This window comes from Sycon ciliatum, chromosome 4, assembly GCF_964019385.1.
Source record: "Sycon ciliatum chromosome 4, ocSycCili1.1, whole genome shotgun sequence".
Classification (NCBI taxonomy): domain Eukaryota; kingdom Metazoa; phylum Porifera; class Calcarea; order Leucosolenida; family Sycettidae; genus Sycon; species Sycon ciliatum.
The window spans coordinates 1,526,027-1,549,216 of NC_088646.1; the positions used below are offsets into that span (position 1 = coordinate 1,526,027).

The 23,190-nt window shown below is 48.2% G+C and overlaps 2 protein-coding genes across 2 annotated transcripts in view; both read right to left on the reverse strand.

The window, feature by feature from the left end:
* Window positions 1-8: 8 nt before the first annotated feature.
* Window positions 9-18,993, reverse strand: LOC135813823 (WD repeat-containing protein 91-like). The gene is made up of 18 exons (XM_065326836.1): window positions 18,775-18,993; window positions 18,202-18,327; window positions 15,924-16,062; window positions 15,259-15,381; window positions 14,547-14,686; window positions 13,490-13,860; window positions 12,402-12,896; window positions 11,756-11,982; window positions 10,968-11,005; window positions 10,737-10,831; window positions 9,199-9,307; window positions 8,697-8,791; window positions 8,319-8,419; window positions 5,507-5,679; window positions 4,874-4,982; window positions 4,383-4,495; window positions 3,361-3,555; window positions 9-999 (listed from the first exon to the last, which is right to left on the reverse strand). The coding sequence occupies exons 1-18, from the start codon at window positions 18,895-18,897 to the stop codon at window positions 823-825; spliced, it is 2,949 nt and encodes a 982-aa protein (XP_065182908.1). The 5' UTR covers window positions 18,898-18,993; the 3' UTR covers window positions 9-822.
* Window positions 18,994-21,556: 2,563 nt separating this feature from the next.
* The window catches only part of LOC135813342 (uncharacterized protein K02A2.6-like), a 3,241-nt gene continuing 1,607 nt past the window's right edge, over window positions 21,557-23,190 (reverse strand). The window contains exons 2-3 of the mRNA XM_065326442.1: window positions 22,162-22,293; window positions 21,557-21,564 (exon numbers count right to left, since the gene is read on the reverse strand). Coding sequence (XP_065182514.1) covers window positions 21,557-21,564; window positions 22,162-22,293 — 140 coding nt within the window. The remainder of the gene's footprint in view (window positions 21,565-22,161; window positions 22,294-23,190) is intronic.

Sequence of the window (23,190 nt, forward strand, 5' to 3'; positions counted from 1 at the left end):
TCTGTTAGTAAGTTTGGCTTAAGCTTGATGCTCTCTTTGAAGAGTCTGATAATTCCTAGCATCTTTGCCCTAAAATGTGGTAAAATCTGTTTAAAAAATGAAAGTAAAGTAGAAATAAATCGAGGCCATGGCCAAAGGTGTGAATGCAAAATATCACCAACAAAAGCAGAACAGCACAACAAGTGAGATAAGTGGACGTGGAAATTGATGATGTCTCTGACATGTGCAATTCGATTTCGATTTAGACAGATATATTGTGCACAGCTACAGGTGTGTGTGTGTGTGTGGGGGGGGGGGTGTCTCAGACTCAGTGATATAAACATTCTCGGCTGCGCGAAACGGCGGATGCGGCGAGTAAAAATGGTGCAAACACATTAAAAAATTTGATGATTTCATGAGTTCTGTAAAAAGTTCTTTGTCACATCAACAACACATTTAGACGTAGAGGATTAAAAAAAAAGATGCTCACAATGTATTCATTTTCGGTGCGAAAACAACATGACAGCAATATGGTCTCAGTGATACGCAAAAGGGAGTAACACGTTGAAATCTCAACACATTCCTACAATGTTGTTAAAACCCCATGAGTGTGTGAAGACAAGGAGGCACTGGCTGGAGATCCAGCACCACTGGTGTCATGAGATTACTCGACGACTCACTGTGCTGCCGACGGGGTTGCACATGACAGGATTGTACTTAGTGTGAGTGTGTCTGCGGATGAATGAAGTGTACAACTCATGTCACGGCATGCCGTTCCACCCGAGCCGCTGCACAGTCACACCAGAGTCGTAGCTTGATGATGGGACCACACACACAGGCACACTACTGTTTGAGTAGCGTACTCACGTAGATGCTACCGTCCTGTGCACTGCTCAGGCACGTGCTGCAGCTCAGTGCCGTGTTCCAGTCTATGCCGACCACCGGTGCGGCGTGTCCACGCAGTGTCACCGCTTTACGTGGTAGCACATTGCTAAGTGTGGACGATGACGCATCACACAGCTGAACAATGACAACATGGCACAGAGACAGTATTGCGAGCATAGACAGCTAGTCTTGGAAGGCCTAAGCGCACCTGCTGCTTGTTTATTTTGTTTTATTTCACTTTACTCGTGCCCCATGACCAATTGGCACACAAAGTACGACAGAGGGGTGAGAGCCAACCACGGTGCTTTGAGAAGCATCGCCAATACTGGTCTTGAGAAGCATCGCCGATACTGGTCTAGAGAAGCATCACAAATACTGGTCTTGAGAAGCATCACCGATACTAGGGTGCGTTCTTAAATCCTCTCGGAAAAGTTGGAGACTCTCCGAAAAGTTCGAGAGCTGTTCTTATATCCTCTCCGAATTTTAGGAGGCTCTCCAAAGCTCTCCAAGCTCTCCAAGCTTCAGAGGTGGTTGAAACTTGGAGATTCCCGCGGTTTGGGATCAGCGCATGCGAACTAGGCTAAAAGCCACGTGTTGATCATGAGTGTACGCATTTCCCTTTTCGCATACGCACAGCGCATACTATATTCGTGGCACTCAAGATCGCGGCCCCTTTGGCGCTTCATTTTGCTTGCCATCTGCAAAATATCTCCGAATTCTTCGAGACCCGTTCTTGAAGAATCCCAGTTTCTTCGACTTCTCTTTTCTTCTTCTCCTAGAAGCTAGAGAATTTAAGAACGCACCCCTAGTCTTGAGAAGCATCACCAATACTGGTCTGTAAGATTTAAGATTCAGCAAATGTATGGAATGTGTAAGGTGGCCGCAAGGCTCGCCCTGGTTGCATAGGCAACCTGTGTTCGAAAGCCTATGACAGGCAGGTCCCATGGGTAGGGATCTGAACAGGGTGGGTCCCATCAAGAGTCCATAATCCCCCAGAGTGTACAACTGGGATGGGGTTGCGGGACGGCGTAATCCGTGATGTACGTCATTTCTTGGGTCGGACTTGCGTCATTCCGTCGACGCGGTCCACCACGGACACACTTCCCCTACTCACGATGTCACACCATGACGTGCAACACGGATTTCGCCGTCTCAGATCTGATAAGTGAAGTTGCGCACTCTGGGGGATTATGGACTCTTAGTCACATGGGTAGGAGGTGAAACCTTGTTTCACTGGTAACAGGTTGCACGGTGCTGTCCTCAAGCTTCTTGCCACAAGCAGAGAGAGAGAGAATAGCTAGCATGAAGTACACTGTACTGACTACAGTTACTGCCATGACATAGACACAACTCAACCTGGCAAGACATAGACACAACTCAACCTGGCATGACATAGACACAACTCAACCTGGCAAGACTATAACAAGCCTACATGTACGAGTACAGTACTGGCCAAAGAAATCCAACCTCATGAATAAACTAGCGACGGGCGCTGTGCAGCCCTAGCACTACACATACTGGTCTGTGCAGCCCTAGCACTACACATACTGGTCTGTGCAGCCCTAGCACTACACATACTGGTCTGTGCAGCCCTAGCACTACACATACTGGTCTGTGCAGCCCTAGCACTACACACACTGGTCTGTGCAGCCCTAGCACTACACATACTGGTCTGTGCAGCCCTAGCACTACACACACTGGTCTGTGCAGCCCTAGCACTACACACACTGGTCTGTGCAGCCCTAGCACTACACATACTGGTCTGTGCAGCCCTAGCACTACACACACTGGTCTGTGCAGCCCTAGCACTACACATACTGGTCTGTGCAGCCCTAGCACTACACACACTGGTCTGTGCAGCCCTAGCACTACACATACTGGTCTGTGCAGCCCTAGCACTACACACACTGGTCTGTGCAGCCCTAGCACTACACACACTGGTCTGTGCAGCCCTAGCACTACACATACTGGTCTGTGCAGCCCTAGCACTACACACACTGGTCTGTGCAGCCCTAGCACTACACACACTGGTCTGTGCAGCCCTAGCACTACACATACTGGTCTGTGCAGCCCTAGCACTACACACACTGGTCTGTGCAGCCCTAGCACTACACACACTGGTCTGTGCAGCCCTAGCACTACACACACTGGTCTGTGCAGCCCTAGCACTACACACGCTGGTCTGTGCAGCCCTAGCACTATACACACTGGTCTGTGCAGCCCTAGCACTACACATACTGGTCTGTGCAGCCCTAGCACTACACATACTGGTCTGTGCAGCCCTAGCACTACACATACTGGTCTGTGCAGCCCTAGCACTACACACACTGGTCTGTGCAGCCCTAGCACTACACATACTGGTCTGTGCAGCCCTAGCACTACACATACTGGTCTGTGTACTCGAACGCGGTGCTACTTTATTCATGAGGTTGGATGGCTCTGGCCAGCACTGTAGTAGCGTACATCCCAACACAACACAAACAAACAGTCACAAACCTGAAATATTGATCCCTGGTTGGCGGTGGACGTCAGTATATGGTCGCCGTCATCATCCAGTCGAAACAAACTGTTGTACGGCGAATAGGTGAATGGTCCAGCGGAGATTGCCATTTGCAGTCCACCGATCACACTCGTATCCAGTGGGATCTCGTTGATCTTCTGTGCAACTTGCCGGATACTCCACTGGTTGAACTGGACAAGAGAAAACACACCGTAATGCACACACACAGGCGCGGGCACACACATACACACACACACACACACACTCAGGCGCGCACGCGCACACACACACACACACACACACACACACACACACACACACACACACACTCAGGCGCGCGCGCACACACACACACACACACACTCAGGCGCTCGCGCGCACACACACACACACACACACACACACACACACTCAGGCGCGCGCGCGCACAAACACACACACACACACTCAGGCGCGCGCGCACACACACACACACACACACACACACTCAGGCGCGCGCGCGCACACACACACACACACTCAGACGCGCGCACACACACACACACACACACACACACTCAGGCGCGTGCGCACACACACACACACACACACACATACACACACACACTCAGGCGCGCACACACACACACACACACACACACACACACACTCAGGCGCGCGCACACACACACACACACACACACACACTCAGGCGCGCGCACACACACACACACACACACACACACACACTCAGGCGCGCGCACACACACACACACACACACACACACACACTCAGGCGTGCACACACGTGTACACACACGCATACACAACGAGCCACAAGTAGATCGTTTGTACAAGGCTCACATATTCATCTCTTCATGTTTCATGGTAACACTACAGCGCACAGACACACACGCAAACACGCAAACACGTACACACATGCACACACACACACACGCATACGCATACGCACACACACACACAGATGTGCGTGCGCGCGCACACACACACACACACACACGTACACACACACACACACCTTGCCATCGTGACCCAGCGAAAAAAGAGAGTTCTCATCGCGGTGGAATCCAATACTGTAGACCTGGCCCATGTGTGCATGCCAGCCAACCAGACAGTCTCCGGTGTTGATATCTGAACAGTGAGCACAAAGAGAATACAGTAGAAGACAGTGAACAACACCCACCGCGGGAACAAGTGGACGTTTCTGAATCGAAACAAATTTCTGTTAGACAGCATGTACAGTGTTCTCTTGCAGCAGGGCTGTACAGCGCATGCATGTACTTCAGTAAGCTACTATGAGAATGGGCTTATTCACAAAGCCAGTCGCTTGAAGACATAAAGTATGAACCAAAGCAAAAAGACAACCCGAACTCGGCAATAAACAGACCACTCAAGCTGCTACAGCATGTACTTCAGCACTTGTACATGTACTTGTACTTGGCATATCATTGCGGTAAACACCGACCTACAGACTAGATCGTAGATGTGGAAAGAACCAGGCCTGCTTACCAAATATACGAATCATTCCATCGGCAGAGCCGCACGCCAGCAGGTTGCCTTGGTGATTGAACTGCAATGTGTTGATGCACGTCGGTGCTGGGTCTAGGGTCAGGGGCATCTGCAATATACAGGCAGGCAGGCAGCCATGATTACCATGGTTACACACACACAAGTGACTACAAAGACAAAGCTGCACCTTGACAAGGACTAAAAGGATCCAAGTGGCAAACACACACTACTAGTATACACTAACTGATGATTGCATGCCGTCTTCACACCTTAATGCTAAAGCTGTGCAACCCGCTGGCAGCCAGACGGCACTACATCACAGTAAGCAGTACACTGAATGATACTGACAGCATCAATCTCAATACATAATATACACATCAGGACTGTTGGGAGCAGTTTTCAACTGGTCCGGTCGTACCATAGTCTTTCCTACTTCGTGTATAATATGACAGGGACACAATTATTATGCGCTCCTCAGCAGTAAACATGCTACAGCTGCCACAAAGTTGGTCCGGTTGTGGCGGGCCTGCATATCAAATCAACATCTACCAGCACATACAGTGCCTCTGCAGTACAGTCATGTAGTGTGCAGTGTTGGCAGTAGAGATGTACAACAGTTAGTAGCAGACCTACCAGCATAGTGGTGTTGAGCGCATCCCACAGTGACAGCTGTCCGCAACCTGTATCCACTGCTACAGACGAACTGGACGACGAGCTGGAGAACAAGCGCGTCAGCGAGAGACGGTGGTGACGGGCGGACGCCTGATGCTGCGGTGAGTGAGCTGCGCCAGCCACCAAAGAAGCAGCTGGTAGGGAGGATGACATTGAGGAGGATGACATTGATGAGGATGACAACGATAAGGAAAACATTACGCAACACAAACAAGTTGCAGGAATATCATATCAGTACCCAGCAATAAACCATTTGCGCAAATAATAGTAGGGGGGGGGGGGGTGAAAGGGGGCAAGCGTTAGGTGACCCAGCGCCCATGCAGCAAGCAGACAAAGTAGACACTCTTCCTGGTTTCGTTTTTTCCTGAGGTGGTGCACAGTCACGGGGAGCGAGGAGGGCAGAGTCGGTAGTGTTGGAGAGCTGGAGCTAGAGGAGGTTCCCCAGCCGTCTTGGACCATAAAGCAGCTGAGAGATTATCCACGAAAGTATGGTGGTTTGTTGACAGGACGGAAAGCGGAGCTACTTTACGAGGCACGTTCCTACTGGGCTTGGTCGACTGATTTTTTTACCTCGACTCCTGAGCTGTGTCTGTGACATTTGTTCTACATCCAGACCAAGGCATTATTCTACAAGTCCAATCCCCAAGCACCAAGAAGCAAGAAGCAAGCGGTCGACCCGTCATGCACCAAGAAGCAAGCGGTCGGTCGACCCGTCATGCAGCTCCCGTCGCCACGCGCATTCCAGCACCAGTGTTTCCCGACTCTGTCTGGACCCAAGACAGATCGAAATTTCCTCATGTGACTGCATCCACGATCCTGTCACATTTGCTGCTAACTGGAAAGCGAGTTTGCAGCAATGAGAAGAAAAATAACAAGATCCTGTACAGACGCGTCGGTGTGGTATTGTGCTGCACACTAACAGTCAGTACATTGGTGCATCCCCTGATGGACTGGTTTACGATAAGTCCGCGTATCCCAAGTTGGGTCTTCTAGAAGTGAAATGCCCACACTTGGCTTTCACCAAGTCTCTATCTGCAGAGCAACATCAGTAGCGAGCCAGTGGTCGTCTGATTAACATCTATTTTCCTATGATGTGTATCAGTCACGCATTGATGGCCGGAATGGCAGCAACGCCTGTACCATCATCTCATGCCTCGTTGTTAAAGCCTTAATTCCTGCAGTCTTCTCTTGCTGGAGACCCGAGTATCTCAGAAGATACACTCTGTGGCGTGATGAGAGAGGGCAATGGTGTTGCTAAAATGCCCGCACTCACCAAATTTCCGGGGTGACGTACTAAAGTTTTCAGAATTCTGGGATGTCTTTCAATCTACCGTGCATGACAACCCAAGTCTATCCCATGCAGAAAAACTGGCTTATCTGAAAACATGCTTGTCGGGTGTTGCACGCAATGTCCTAGATGGGATCGTCCTTGACAACGACCATTATCCCATTGCCGTCGAACTACTAAAAGAACGGATCGACAGGCAACAAAATTAATGGTGTTAAATGCCCATTACTCAGCATTGGTCGATTTGCAACAAATGCACACAAATGAGCTTCTCTCCGTTGATGAAGTCCTTGTTATCCGGCCGAGTCTTGGTGTTGTTGCCGCCTCATAATCTTTCGTGACAGTATCCGATGAAGCCTTGGATTGTCTGCTTGAAGTTATATCCCAGAAATCCCACGCAGCTCCCATTTCTTGTGCAGGTGGTGTTTTTGTTCGCACGCCATACTCTTTTTCAATCACCTGCTTCCGCAATGATATCATTTTGTTCGATAGTCATGCTCATGGTAAGGCAGGTGCTCTGCTTACACGCATCCCTGCATCGGCGCTTTGAGCAGCCAAATACAGAGCAGTGGGCGTGCGATGGCATCGTGAGGCGAAGGAAAACTACGGACTGAACCAGGGAGTACTAAAACACCATTGTTTTAGTACTCCCCAGACTGAACTATGTACAACCAAATCATTTCAAAACAAAAACAAGTCACACCAAGTACACGAAATCTCCGTGCAGTACACACCGCACTCACACGCTGTGCAGTCTGCGTGGTACACGCGCGATTCTCTCCACTCCAAACTGGCCCTAGTGGTGTCCCTGAACACAAATGTAATTGTATAGTTTGGATTCTCTCGCTTCCAAAATACTGTAAAACCGGAAAGTTAAACGACCAAAAAGTTTAACGTTTTTCTGTAATTTTGGCATGATAACGTGCTGAAAGTTTAACGATGGCTACCTGGCCACCCATCTGTATGTGCATCTTTACACAGACATCTCAAACCGGGTTCGCGATAACGTTTCTTGAAATAACGAAAAAAAATTGGTCGTTAAAACGCTAGACTTTGTGACTCGTTAGACTTTCCGGTTTCACAGTAATTATTATGCAAAAAGCTCTGCACCTTGCGCATCGAGCATTCTTGAGGAAATTTGCCAAACTTTGTCTATGTAAAAAAAATGTTTCAGAGCAGACTCGCTCTCTTCCCATTCACTCTGTATACCTGATGAGGGCAATTTTGCCGAAACGTAAAAGTTGATTGAGAAATGAGTTCGAGTTTGCAGAGTGAATGGGAAGAGAGCGAGTCTGCTCTGAAACCTTTTTTTCCTATGAAGCTGCAGGAAGCCTCACCACTGCTACTAACTTTGTCTATGTAATTGTAATGCAATGTAGTGTAATTGCATCATCCGGTGTAATTATATACAGTGTCATCACTGTCAGACATGTGACTACTACAGCCCAGGATAAGGTGTACGTGTAGTACTAGTATATCCCTTACCCTGTTGTTCCTGGGCCAGTGACGCTGTGGTGGCAGCACCAGCAGAGCCCACGGCAATCACAGTGCCAGATGAGCTGTACGTACTAGCTAGCGAGACAACGCTGCATTATCAATATGATACGTGTGCACATACATGTACGCACAAATACGCACACAAACAAACATGCACAAACATCCACATACACAAAGAAACACACACACACACACACCATGTACCATGTATACACCAGTCGCAAGAGAAGCACGCAAATCTGCAAATGCACTGGATGTGCACCCACAGATTTTCTCTTTATCGCAACGATAGCGGATCTGATTCTGATTGAAACAGACACACACACACCAAGTACATGTATAAGGGAAAGCGGAAAGTACACTTACCGTGGATACTCGGCCGATGCCTCAAACTCAGCCGTGTTCAGCTTGGTGCCCACATCATACATACGCACCTTGCCATTGCCATAGCCGAGCAGTAACTATAGCAACAACAACATAGACATTACACACAGGGAAGTGAATACACAGTGAAGGGAATCCACACTATCAAGAATAATGCACGGAAGGTTAGCTCAGTAAATAAGATATCTATGTTGGGAGAAGATGCAGAGGGAAAATGCTAAGGATTGTATTGTCAATTGACAAGAGGTGACACTATGATTGTAGTTGAGTGTGTCACACAGGAAGAACAGCATGCACATAAAAGAACACATCAGGAACCCCTATCCCCCTCACCTCATCATCCATGTACGTGAGTACACCCATGATGCCTACCCAGTGTTGTGCAGTGTTGTGCAGTGTTGTGCAGTGATGCCTACTAACAGCCCCACAATGCCACAGTGTCTGTAGGTGTGTATGTGTGTAGGTGTGTAGGACTGATGCTTACCACATTGTTATTACTGGCAGCAGCACCAGCAGCCATCCAGTCTATTGTCATGACCGGATTCTTAGCCATCACAGTGGAAACAGTACGACAGGGATTTGGTGACCAAACTCTGAGAGAGAGAGAAGAGAGAGAGAGAGAGAGAGAGAGAGAGAGAGAGAGAGAGAGAGAGAGAGAGAGAGAGAGAGAGAGAGAGGATAGAGAGAGAGAGGATAGAGAGAGGATAGAGAGAGGATAGAGAGAGAGAGAGAGAGAGAGAGAGAGAGAGAGAGAGAGAGAGAGAGAGAGAGAGAGAGAGAGAGAGAGAGAGACAGAGAGAGAGAGGACAGAGAGAGGACAGAGAGAGGACAGAGAGAGACACACAGAGAGAGAGACACACACAGAGGACAGAGAGAGAGGACAGAGAGAGAGAGAGAGAGAGAGAGAGAGAGAGAGGACAGAGAGAGAGAGAGAGAGAGGACAGAGAGAGAGAGACACAGAGAAAGACAGATTGAGACAGAGATAGACAGAGAGAGAGACAGAGATAGACAGAGAGAGACAGAGAGAGAGAGAGAGAGAGAGAGAGAGAGAGAGAGAGAGAGAGAGAGAGAGAGAGAGAGAGAGAGAGAGAGAGAGAGAGAGAGAGAGAGAGAGAGAGAGAGAGAGAGAGAGAGAGAGAGAGACAGAGAGAGAGAGAGAGAGAGAGAGAGAGAGAGAGAGACAGAGAGAGAGACAGAGAGAGAGACAGAGAGAGAGACAGAGAGAGAGGGAGACAGAGAGAGACAGAGAGAGAGAGAGAGAGAGAGAGAGAGAGAGAGAGAGAGAGAGAGAGAGAGAGCATACAATAGTCATTGTTAACAATACACGAGAAGAAATACATCAATAACAATGCACACACACTACAACAAATGCAACAAAAATTTACAAAATTCAACCAAACATGTTTGAGACATGCCAAGGCAAGAGCTAAATTTCTTCTTCTGAACTGAACGACGCCACGCAAAGGAATCTAGCTACTCTGAAAGGCTAGATTTATATGTGTAACACACGTGCAAAAGATCTCAAGAGCTGCTCAACCTCCAACATCCACACATAGGTGTGCACTTGTCATAGCGCTAACATTGGCAACTATCCGAAAAGAAGGGTGAAAAATGTGGCACTACCCATTCTAACCATACGTATAAACACAGACTTGCAGGAGTGCAATATTCACATCCTTTACAAAATCTAGCCACCTGACAGCCTGTGACAGGTACACGTATGTTCATAGAAGTCTCACCCATCTACAAGCTTGTGTAACTTCACACAGTCACACAGTCACACAGTCACACAGTATCATGTAACTTCACACAGTCACACAGTATCATGTCATCAGCAGAAGCCGTGAAGACATGGTGAAGACATGGTGAAGACATGGTCCAACTGCTAAAGCAAGGCAAACACCACTGGTCAAAAGTGTGTAATATACTACCACACTACAGACTAGCAGTGCTGGTCACACACTCACACACACACTCACACACATGCATGCACGCACACCCTACCCACACAAACACACGTACTTTACAACACCTTCAATGTCACAGCTTGCTACACAGGAGCCACCCGGTGCGAAACGGCACTTTGTGACGCTGGCACGATGCTCGATGTACGTCTCCTGCGAGCCACACACATACACAGAAAAAATGGATAAGAGTAAACGAGAAAATACAATGAGGTCCATTCCACAAGACAAGCACGAACTGATAAATCACAACGCTCCCACACAAAGAAGAAGCAGTGCTGGTGCTCACCTCGCTAAGAAAGATGAATGGAGAATCCTCCTCCGTGTCTGCAAGAAGAGCACCAGAAGAAGTAAAAACAAGAACCAGACTAAATTCATGACACACTGTAGACACATTCCCGGTACAGAGCACACATCAGACTGAGGGTGTATTTTCCAACATGTCCAGTGCAGTGTGCAGTACTTGAGAAGCTGACAAGGGGGACCAAGATCACTGAAGGAGGAGCTGATGGCACCCCTATCAAAACTGTGATAATATACTTAATGCTCCACATCTGGGATAAAAGACACATGTAAGACAGGTTTCCACTCAAGATCGCAGGTGTAGAGCAAGTAGTTTCTAAATGTGCACCATATCGGAGAAGTCAGCTGCTCTCAACGTAGAGTTCACACACCACATGCCAAACATCATGGCGTCACAACGTCATTGGGAGCGGGCAAGCTCTTCAAACATTACAGCTAAAGCCGCTACTGCGAAGAGCCGCATATTCTCATATTATCTCAACATCACAAAGGAACAACGGAGACAATCAGGATCTTGATCGGCATAGAACAAGGCAGTACAGTCAGCGGTATATGCCCCCCCCCCCCCCCCACACACATGCATAGTAGACATGCCATAAACACAGATCCCGTGATGAAAGAACCAGACATGACCGTCGCGGCAAGCCCGCACATAGTGAAAGTTTGCCCAAGAAAAACAAGGAGCTCCATTCTTGAACACGGGGCACCAGTTCCCAAAGACAGCACAGTACATGTTGCAAGTTTGTGAATGATGAAGACGCTTGCAAGACTTACATGCACGTTGTGTAACTGCACTTGTTTCTTGTACAGCCAGTGGATTGGCGACCATGGCAGTAGGGGTGCCTGTGGTAGCTGATGAAGTAGCAGTGACAGTGCTGCCTGCCATGCCATCCACACCGACACCAGTGCCAGCAGCTGTGGAAACCGCACCGCTGGGACTTGTGGCCGGGGAGCGGTGTGACTGACCCCGGGGAAGCGTGGCTGAACTCGGCTTATCAGAGCTGAAACCATGCATATTCAGACAACAACAACAACAACAACAACAACAACAACAACAACAACAACAACAACAAACAACAACAACAACAACAACAACAACAACAACAACGACAACAGCAGTAGCAGTAACAGCAACATACACACACACACACACACACACACACACACACACACACACACACACACACACACACACACACACACACACACACACACATGCACGCACACCGTAAATAACATGGACCACAACACAATGCAATAGCATTGCTCAACCCAATGACAGAGCAACACTCCAAACAACATACTCACACAGTACATGAGCAAAATCAGTGCAATATACGTGAAACCCTCGTACAGTGGACTGTGAAGTGCATGTCAGTTACACATGATGCCATCATGACAAATCAGTGAAATCACTCACTTTGTTATACCCGGTATAAACACACCAGGAGTGGTGGTCGGTGCTGATGGCGTCGGTTGTGAGTGAGTTCTGACGCGGTGCTCCGGTGTCTGTGCACCTCGCTGGCCAGCAGTCGTGGCAGTGCTTGCAGCACTACCGGTCGATGCACCACCCACCGCAGCTGCAATATTAGAATCAAAAGACTGACTGCTTGATATGCCAGCAGAGGGTGTGTGCCTAGTTGTACTGCCACTGCTGGTAGTGTTAACTGGCGTAGTACTGTCAGTGTTTGACGGTAATACAAAGTTTGTTAGCGCCCGGACTACCGACGACGGAGTAGCAGGAGATTTGCCTAATGCTGGTGATGAGTCGGCACGGCGTGTAGGAGTGTGGCTGTGAGACTGGCGGGAAGATTGCGCGGATAGGGATGGGTGCGATGGTAGTGGAGACTTGGCTGTCGTGCTACCGGCTGGCTGCGTGGGTGAGTTACCACCGCTGCCGGCTGCGCGTGAATTTCTTTCGAAACCAATCATACACACATACATACACAAACACACACACACACACACACACATACACACACACACACGAGCACACACGAGCACACACACACACACACACACACACCAACAGACAAAACATACGGACATGTAGATAATGAATTACAGAGGAGGGCTGACCAGTAGCAATAACCAAAGTCATACAGCCACAGCAGTTCACCCTGCACAGCTGCTGCAATTCAATGTCAGACAGTCGGACAACCGAGATCACTGGAACACAGTGCATGCACATGCATTAGCAAACATGACAGCACTGTATAGGCAGTGGCAATGCGGATGTGCAGACTTTACTTTTACAACACCTAGCACTACTTCAGTGTACACAAGAGAAAGAACACAGCAAGGCTGGCATGTCAGCGAATCTTGGCAATCCATGCTACACACAGCAATTCCAAAGGACATACCAGACATGAAGACAGACAGACACTACACACACACACACACACACACACACACACACACACACACACACACACACACACACACACATGTACACATGTACACAGACACATACACATGCACGTCCACACAGAGATAATAGTAACATACGCATTAGCTGACTTGAAGAAATCATCCGTGATAGCAATGGGAGACACGGCTCCAGACGCTTTCCCCGCAGCAGTAGCGGCATCAGTCGAGGCCGCAGGTAAATGAACGGTTGTCGATGAGCTCGTACTGTTATCTGCTGACGTCGCAGCTTTACCCGCGCCTCCAGCTGTACTCAGATTGGCAGCGGTAGCTTGACTTGGCTGGTGGCTGACTGCTACCTGACTTGTGGCCGGTGGACTAGCCTCAATATCACGTGATTCAGTCACTGTCGTTGTGCTACCAGCCGTGGAGAAGGAAGTGGACTTCGTCTCAACCGATTGCTGAGGCGGCGCAGAGAGGCGACTTCGCTGAGCGGCACGTTTAGCGGATGCCTTCAAAACACACAGACAGAAGATGCAGATGGACAGACAGATAAACAGACAGACAGATACACATACAAACACACACACACACACACACACATAGACAGGCAAACAGACACACACACGCACACAGACCGACATTCACACCATCCCGTTTGTGACAACAAATACGTGTTGCACGAAGAAAACATTTCAATCATTTACACAGCGACAGACAGGCACCTCAGCTGTCATGATGCGTGGATATATCTGAGCGGTGAGCGGCATGGCAGAGGGTTGACAGCTTGGCGTACCAACGCATGCAAGGTCGCTGAATAGCAACTGTATGATCCAAAAAGTATTAGTATAATTATAACATGGAAGATGATAGGAAAAGATGGATGACTCAAAACACTTAGAAGTGAGTTTTCGTATTCACACCTTTTCAGCTTCATGGTCCGGTCTCTGTGTAAATGATCAGTCTATCCGAGAGCACTTAGTCTATCCTTGAGAACTTCGAAAACAGTTCAAACAAACAGTTTTCACCAAAACCGTGTTTGCGTAAACAGGGCGCAAAACAATCCGCCGTCTGCTGTTCCCTTGGCAACGTTAGCAATAGTAAAGCACGTGTACAAAAGAGGGACAGCGTTCACAGCAACAGCATTTCCAAATCACCAGCAGCACCAGCACTGTGTGCACAGCTGACTGCTACTGACCTGTTGACTCTCGAGATCCACTAGATGCTGGTGCTGCTGCGAGTGCAGGATGTGCAGCTCGTGACGCAAGCCTTCCACCTCTTCCGAGAGCTTGTGTATCCTACGCTGGTCGTCAAAATATTGCAGTAACGCTGGAAGAGGTATTAGGATCAGTATTGTCAAGGAACAACACCCATGGCCCAGTGTATGCAGTTGGCACATAACATGCAGTAATACAGAAGACAGTACCAGGGTGAGGGACAGCAGAAACAAACCTTCAGGCAAAAATAAATGCGAACAAAAAAAAAAGAAGCTTTGTAGTCACCGGATGCGCACGATTGGGTCCGATGACATTCAAAACGCCAATTTTCGTTTTTGGCCTTTCTCTTCATATTATGGACAGCACAAATAATTATGACCGAAAGTCACAGTTTTGCTGTCCCTGGCCTACAATGTGGGAATCCCCAGCATACACATGGTACTACAACTACTATGTCCTACAGTGTAGGTAGGTATGCATCAGCAGCAGCAGCAGCAGCAGCACTACTGCCACCACCAGCACCATAACCGCACCTGCCACCAGCACCACATCCACCAGCACCATCATCACCACCAGCACCACCACCAGCAGCAGCAGCAGCAGCAGCACCACCACCACCACCACATCCACCATCACTAGCACTGTCAGCAGTGCAATCAGCAAGTACTAAAAAGGAGAGTATGGTGTGGATATGCATATTGTCGAAGATCACGCTGAGTAGATTGTACAGTGACATGACCACTGAGTCAAGCCATGACCGGCTGAAATAGACAGCAAACACTCTCTCCTGATCTGGATTACGTGTGAATGGTAGCGCTGCAGAACAACAACAACAACAACAACAACAACAACAACAACAACAACAACAACAACAACAACAACAACAACAATCTTATTGGCAATGGTGGCATCGTGAGAATAAAGAATTCAAACAAACAATCTCTTATTGGCCTCAGGCCATCGTGAGAATAGAGATTTGAAACAAAAGCAGCAGCAGCAGCAGCAGCAGCAGCACCACCACCAACAGCAACAACAGTGCACAGTTTGAACACTATCAAATATCAATGTGTTTGTTTCTGGTCGTGGAACCCCAGGCGTAAAGCAACTGCGAACTCACTTCAAAGTCCGTCTGAGTGTATCCATCACAATCTGGAGGTCTGTCAGAGTTACACTACTTTTGTTACAAATGCCAAAGGACCTGTCAAGAACTGTCACAGTCTATATGGGTCTGTACTCAACAATTGTTCTGTTTCTTCTCACCCATCGCCCCAACATGCCCCCCCCCCGCCCAAAAAAAAGAGAAAGAAACTGGTACATGTTTCTTTCCTCAGGGTGAGGACTGAGGACACACCACTTACCAAACCACTCTCTCCACTCTGGATGGGGCTGCAGCTCCGTGGCGTAGCGCTCAAAGAAATCGTGAATACGGTCGGATCGATTGGCCGAGCAACAGTTCACGAGGTAGTAGCGGAGGAGACATGTTTCAAGACGCTTCACCTGTGAACCAACGGACAACGACACACACACACACACACACACACACGTTCATCAACATACAAACACACACCCACACACATACACACCCACACGCACCCCCCCCCCCACACCCACACCCCCCCCCCCCACACCCCCCCCCCCCCCACACACACACACCAAAACACACACACACACACACACAACCCCCACCCCCACACACACACGCACGCACGCAAGCACGCACGCACGCACCCACCCACACACACACACACACGCATGCATATCCAGTGATGCTTGCATGTCAGCAATACCAATACAGGATACATGTACAGAACTCACACACAATATTAGTACCCATCAGAACAACCGGGGCGAGCGGGATTGGCCAGTACATTCTAAATTGGTGGGTGCTAGTAGAAGTAATGAGTTCGCAGTTAATCATCTTAAACGGCAAGTATAGCCTAAAATCAAAATTTCACCAGTCGTAGTCTGCGGGTTGCTGAGTCGAATGGTCTTGGTCCGAGGAAGCTGAGACGCTCCCTTCCTCCTTTATTCCCAATCGAACTCGCCACTTCCACCGAAACTGGGTGACTGCACCCTACTAGATGAGAATTTGTATGCAAAATGTCACTAAAAGTGCCATTCCGTTCTTATAAAAGCACGGATGACCGTGATTGGCCTATACAGTGAAACCTGTAACTAACGACCACCCCTTGGTGCCCGGAAAAGTGGTCGTTAGTGGCAGGTGGTCTTTAGTTAGAGGTTTGCACCGCGCGACCATATATGGATCCCATTATATGATATGTATGTCAAAATGCAGATAATACAATCCCCCACCACTTGCGCACTGACATTCTTCTTTCAGATCATACAACACTTGGAGAGAGACAAAATCAAGTTTTTTATACACCGAAAGCGATACGACCTTTTGACACGTATGTCGACTCACTGGTGACTGGGTTTCCAGAGCAGCGCTGGCCTGGCCAGGCAGTGCACTAGTCACTATCGACTCCATCCTCATCTGTGTGCGACTACACTGGCAACTGGTATCAGTGTGTTGATCTGCAGTGGAAACTCAGTCGCTCCGACTTGGATGTAGTGTAGCGTAAACTGTACTAGTGAGTAGTGTGTACCAGTACGTGATGCGGCGATGTTGCGAGTTTTCGCACCTTTCACTGTAGACTATTATCCGCCATCGTATCCTGGCCTGTGTTCCGTACGGCTGAGTCCATAATACCGTAGCATGCTAGCTAGCCAGCACAGACTGTCAGTGTGACCTGGTGTAGTGGTGAGTCTGGTGACTGAGCTGTGTGATTGCACTTCGACAGAGAGCCGCTCAGTCTTAGTTTCTCCTTCGAGTAGTATTAGTAACATCGATCAAAGAGCGCTTTGGATGCGCTCTCCAAGACGTTTCCTATCTTGTTTGTTCTTGACAGCACTTGAAATTATGACAGGTGTAGTGCAATCCACACTGATTCCACAGTAAAAATTAGACTGTGCTCATTTGTCCAGCTGTAGTATCGAAACGACCATGGAAAATCATCAAAATTTCGAGAAGGAGCTTCAAGCAATGTTTGATTTGCTACATCGCGGTCGCTAGTTACGGGTCAAAATTCGACATTGGGACAAGAAAAGGCGGTCGCTGGTCGCGTTCAGCAGGTAGTCGCTAGTCACAGTGCATTTTGAATGTGAGACCGTCCGTGCCTGACAAAGTGGTCGGTAGTACCAGGCTGGTCGCTAGTCACGGTGGTCGTTAGTTACAGGTTTTACTGTATGTTGTAGTCTTTTGGATGCTGAGTCGACTGGTTTTGGCCCAAGAAGGCTGCGATGCAGCGTTGGGCCTGTATTCCCAATCGAACATGGTTGAATAAGCGGTCACGCGCTCATGCGTACACCAGTCACCTGGTCACCATGCCTGTAGGCTACAACTTTCACACCAAGGCTCAACTCGAGTGACAGGAACGCACCCTAACAGGATTGTCTTCATGTAGATTACATGTAAAGATACTCGTCATCAGACTTGATACTCAGTGGATAGTCACATGCAGTATTGTGTAGTTTTATGATACATTATACATGTACATTGTGGAGAGTAGAGAATAGAGAGTACAGAGTACAGAGTACAAAGTACAGAGTACATCCTTCAAACAGTAGACTCACCGACGACGCATACGCGTGTTCCAGCCGGGAGAAAAATCGCCGGTCCAGATATTGCCAGAGGTTTCTGACGGCGACAATGTCAAAACTGTGAATGTATGACTGCAGCTGTTCAACTATGCGATCAGCCTGGCCACATGGACACACACACACGCGCACGCACACACACATTAAAGATAGCACTTGACAACACAAAGCTGATAATCATAACAGTTTTCAAGCTTTTGAGTTTTCAAGCGTTTGAGAGGGAAAGTACTAAGTCGCAGACAATTTAAATTTAGAATGCACACATGAGTAAATCAAAGCATAATTTTCCAGTAACCCCATCATTGTGAGTGACTTTCCTTTCTTATTGGAGATCAAAATAATTGTTCTAGAGATTTCAAAGCAAGGAAATGCTTTTATAAAGTCTGTAGTAACACGTTACAATAAGAATGCACGCAAACATATTTTCCACAGCAAGCGGAACAACAAGTTGGAATTATTTAGTACTTTTCTTCCATGGACAGCCTAAGGATATCCCCAGCTGAACTTAGATTTTGAATGTTATGTGGCATCCCATCTATGTTGACTTACACGGAAAGTCTTGTCTTTATCATTTTTTATCTCCGTCTCAAAAGCTCGCAGGGTGTTGGTGAATCCACGAAATAGGAGATACTCTCGAATCAGCTCGTCTACTCCTGGCGTTCCAGAAGCCATGGTGCAAATTGCGGCTACATCAGGTTCGTTCCTATTCTCTCATTTCGTGTTCAACTACCATGACTACTGGTATCTGTTCTGGACAAACTCATAAAAGAAAAAGACAAAAATCAAAAATGCAGCTGCCATCATCGTACAGCGTACAGAGCTGGGACGCGTTTTTCTTGACGGGGCCACAGCCGCGGACGCCGTGCCAAAGCAACGGGTACTCGAGTCGACTACTATACTAAGGTCCAGTAAGGATGTCATGCCATGGTTCGTCATGCGACACCCGATCGAGCCGCCTACAAAAAGCGCGCATAGCGGCATCTGCTTGTGGATATCCACTCGTATTAATTTTTTCTTTGGAAATGGCCTTGAAGCTTGTTTGGTAGATCTACTCTTCATATCGGGCTCTGCAAGTGATTCCAGGACTACATGTGCATGTACGTGGGAGGAGGGAGAGAGGAAGGAAGAGAGGGCCGGGACGGCATGGAAGCATGCCAGTTATTATGGGCGTGTCTCGGGTGTGTGACCTTCAGGTAACAACTCGTAACCAAATTGGTGAAGGTTTCGTACCAGTTATGTACACTAGACTGTACTCTGTAGTGGGTGATCGTCAGAGCAATAGTAAACTCAAGCGTCGGCCTGACTGGACGACTTCCAAAGAAGATCTCAATGTTCTGTCCTCTTGGGAATCTTTAGCTTGGCGACGGCAGATTCTTGGCCTTGTCTATTTCCACCATGTATTCTCCCAGTACCCTTCTATTCCTTGTTGTCTCACTTCCAGCTACCCTCTTCCCCTAGACAGATGGAACAGAGCACTTGACAACGGTGACCAATGCGGTGTAGTCTTTGCGGATATGAGCAAGGCGTTTGACCGTGTGCAGCACACAGGTCTGCTGGGAGAGCTAGCCACCACTGGCTTAGGCGGCACTGTCCTCAAGTGGTTCTCAGACTATCTCACGAACCGCAGCCAGCAGGTTACTGTCAATGGTGAGAAGGGTGACACCAAACCCTGTACAAGAGGGGTCCCCCAGGGGTCTGTTCTTGGGCCTTTGCTTTTCTGCGTCTACATTCGCCGGGTACCCGATATATTTCACCAGAGTGTCGTGCAGCTGTACGCTGATGACGTTCTACGTATTCGGCTCTGATGTGGCTACAATTATGCTACGCTTGCAGGATAGTATGCGGTTGCTAGAGCAATACCTTGATGAGAAAGGCCTTCTGCTCAACCCCACTAAAACACAGTTCATGTTGATACGGCGTCCTGCCCTGCCTGCACTGAGCCCAGCCCTGTACCTGACCTGTAAAGGTATTGTCATTTCCCCTGTGTCTGCTGTGAAATACCTCGGTATACTAATCGATGAGCATCTAACGTTCCGCCCACAAGTAGAAAAGGTGTGTTCAGTGGTCTTCGCTAAACTAGCCTGTTTTGCTCATGGCCGTCGCAATTTATCAGCTACAGCTCGGAGAACTTTCTTCTTGTCAATTATACAGTCTACTCTAGAATATGCAAGTAATGCGTATGTGCACTGTTTGAAAACTACCCTATATAACAGGCTTGTAACGGTCAGCCATATTGCGATGAAGAAGGCATTTGGTTTAGATAGAATGACCCCAACTGCATTAGTTTTACAACGGTGTCATCTGTATTCGTTTGAGCAAAGAGTTAATTTGAAACTATACGTTTTGGTCTATCGCTGCTTGTCATCAATTGCTAGCCCCCTCCTTCAGTCATTGTTTCTCCTGCGTTCAGTTGGCCCGCACACAAATGCTCGTACTCGTGGCCAGGATACAGCTGCCTTAGTATTACCTACTGTACATATTGGGTATGGACTGTGCTCAGTTTCTTTTCTGGCTGCAGGTCGGTGGAACACTCTTCCTCCAAACTGTCGTCAGGCACAATCTGCTGGTACTTTTGCTCACCTCACAAAGATTCACCTAGGGTTCCCTGTAACAAGGCCATGCCTGTTGGGACTCCCCTAGTCAAATAATAAATACTACTACTACTACTACTACTACTACTACTACTACTACTACTACTACTACTACTACTACTACTACTACTACTACTACTACTACTACTACTACTACTACTACTACTTGACACAATCTTTATTAGGAAACTTGAAATGGAGATGTGAAACACAAATACAGCCATGTAGATGGAGCAGCAATGCAATACAATGTCCAAAAACTCAAGAATTCATTATCATGGGGCAATGTTGGGCAAATGTCTGTCAGGTACTATCACGCTCAGGCTGCCCGCAACCTGCACATCGTCGTGAAATTCATCCTGTTGCGGCGATATGACGATCTTGAACCCCGCAAACAGGTGACTGCCCATCGCATAAGGCAGACTGACAGCTTACAACGGAGCTGACCCATGATAACCGATACGTGTAGGTCGACGTTCTTCTCAGCAATCAGGCATGCCAGTGTCTTCAGTGCCATTGAGCATTCTCTGCCAATCATGCCCGAGGTAGAAAAAACTAGCGGTGTAAACGTACCTCTGTCAACTTCTGTCACCCGCTCTCCGTACTGGCGCTACTACTACTACTACTACTACTACTACTACTACTACTACTACTACTACTACTACTACTACTACTACTACTACTACTACTACTACTACTACTACTACTACTACTACTACTACTACTTGACACAATCTTTATTAGGAAACTTGAAATGGAACACAAATACAGCCATGTAGATGGAGCAGCAATGCAATACAATGTCCAAAAATCAAAAATTCATTACCATGGGACAATGTTGGGCAAATGTCTGTGAGGTACTATCACGCTCAGGCTGCCCGCAACCTGCACATCGTCGTGAAATTCATCCTGTTGCGGCGGTATGACGATCTTGAACCACGCAAACAGGTGACTGCCCATCGCATAAGGCAGACTGACAGCTTACAACGGAGCTGACCCATGATGACCGATACGTGTAGGTCGACGTTCTTCTCTGCAATCAGGCATGCCAGTGTCTTCAGTGCCATTGAACATTCTCTGCCAATCATGCCCGAGGTAGAAAAAACTAGAGGTGTAAACGTACCCCTGTCCACTGCTGTCACCCGCTCTCCGTACTGGCGCTTCTTCATCCGTTCATGCGTTCGGAGCTGGCTGATGACTTCCTGACGCGACAGCAAGCTTGCCTTTGGGTGTGTAACCCGGATGTCGAAAAAGGCATCTTGCTGTCTCGTCCAGAAGCCACAAGCCCGGATGTCCAGGCGGGCACCTGCCGAGCGGTTGGCTGTCCTCCCTTGGAGCCGCTCACCATCATACGGTAGTAGAGGCGGTTCTACCTCCACATCCCGGACCGCCTCACGCATCACGTCAGCCAACAAGTCCCGGATCTCGTTATGTCGTGCCATGGGGTAGCCCCCTGCCGGACACATCATCGCATGGTCTATTGTGTTTGCAGCACCACATACACAAGTCAGGGGGAGTCCGTCAGGCTGCAGGCCGTAGCGGATGCAGAACGCATCTCGGAAATCCGATTTGTTCAGCACCATCTGCATTTGGGACGATGGTTCCGCCGTTACCCAAGATGATACGCCCTTTTCCGCGGCATTCTCCACCAACAGCGCCTGTGTCGCTGTCAAATCCGGGCGCAATTCGCTAACGAGACCCGTGGCTTGGGCAGCTTTCTCTCTGCGAATACTACTACTACTACTACTACTACTACTACTACTACTACTACTACTACTACTACTTCCCAAAGCAGTCGTCACCCCTCATCCTTCCTAAAGCTGGCACCTACTTTCGTAAATCAACCCTTTTTTCTTTGAGTGTTGCTTGGAATAAACTTCCTGAAGATATTCGTTCACTCTCTGTGGTGACCAACAGTTAGGTGTGCAGGCTGAGAGAGAGATCTCCCTGTAGCTCTGCTAGTCTATTATACCAATCGTATAGGTGTGACATGATATAGGTGTGACATGATATGAGTGGTATATGATAACGTGTGGTGCCAATGTATAACTAAGGTAACGCAATGCAACACCAGAGCATTAGTACTTGAAGGCAATACATTACACTCTGTAAACTGACACCACTACATTACCCCCCTTTTTTAAAAAGAACGCAATTTTGAGTACAAACTGCAGCGTACAACGCAACGTCGATCAGATGTTGTGTTCAAGGATTGAGCCAATGCAACTCAAGACTAGCTCTGAACCCTAGTGCTATCTCCTCACACCAGTCCCATAGCATCCTTTGCTTTCTGTGATAACTGAATGCTCCTTCCTGCACGGGTCACGATGCCTTCACGGAATACAGCCCCACCACCGGCAGGCCCTCCAGCCAC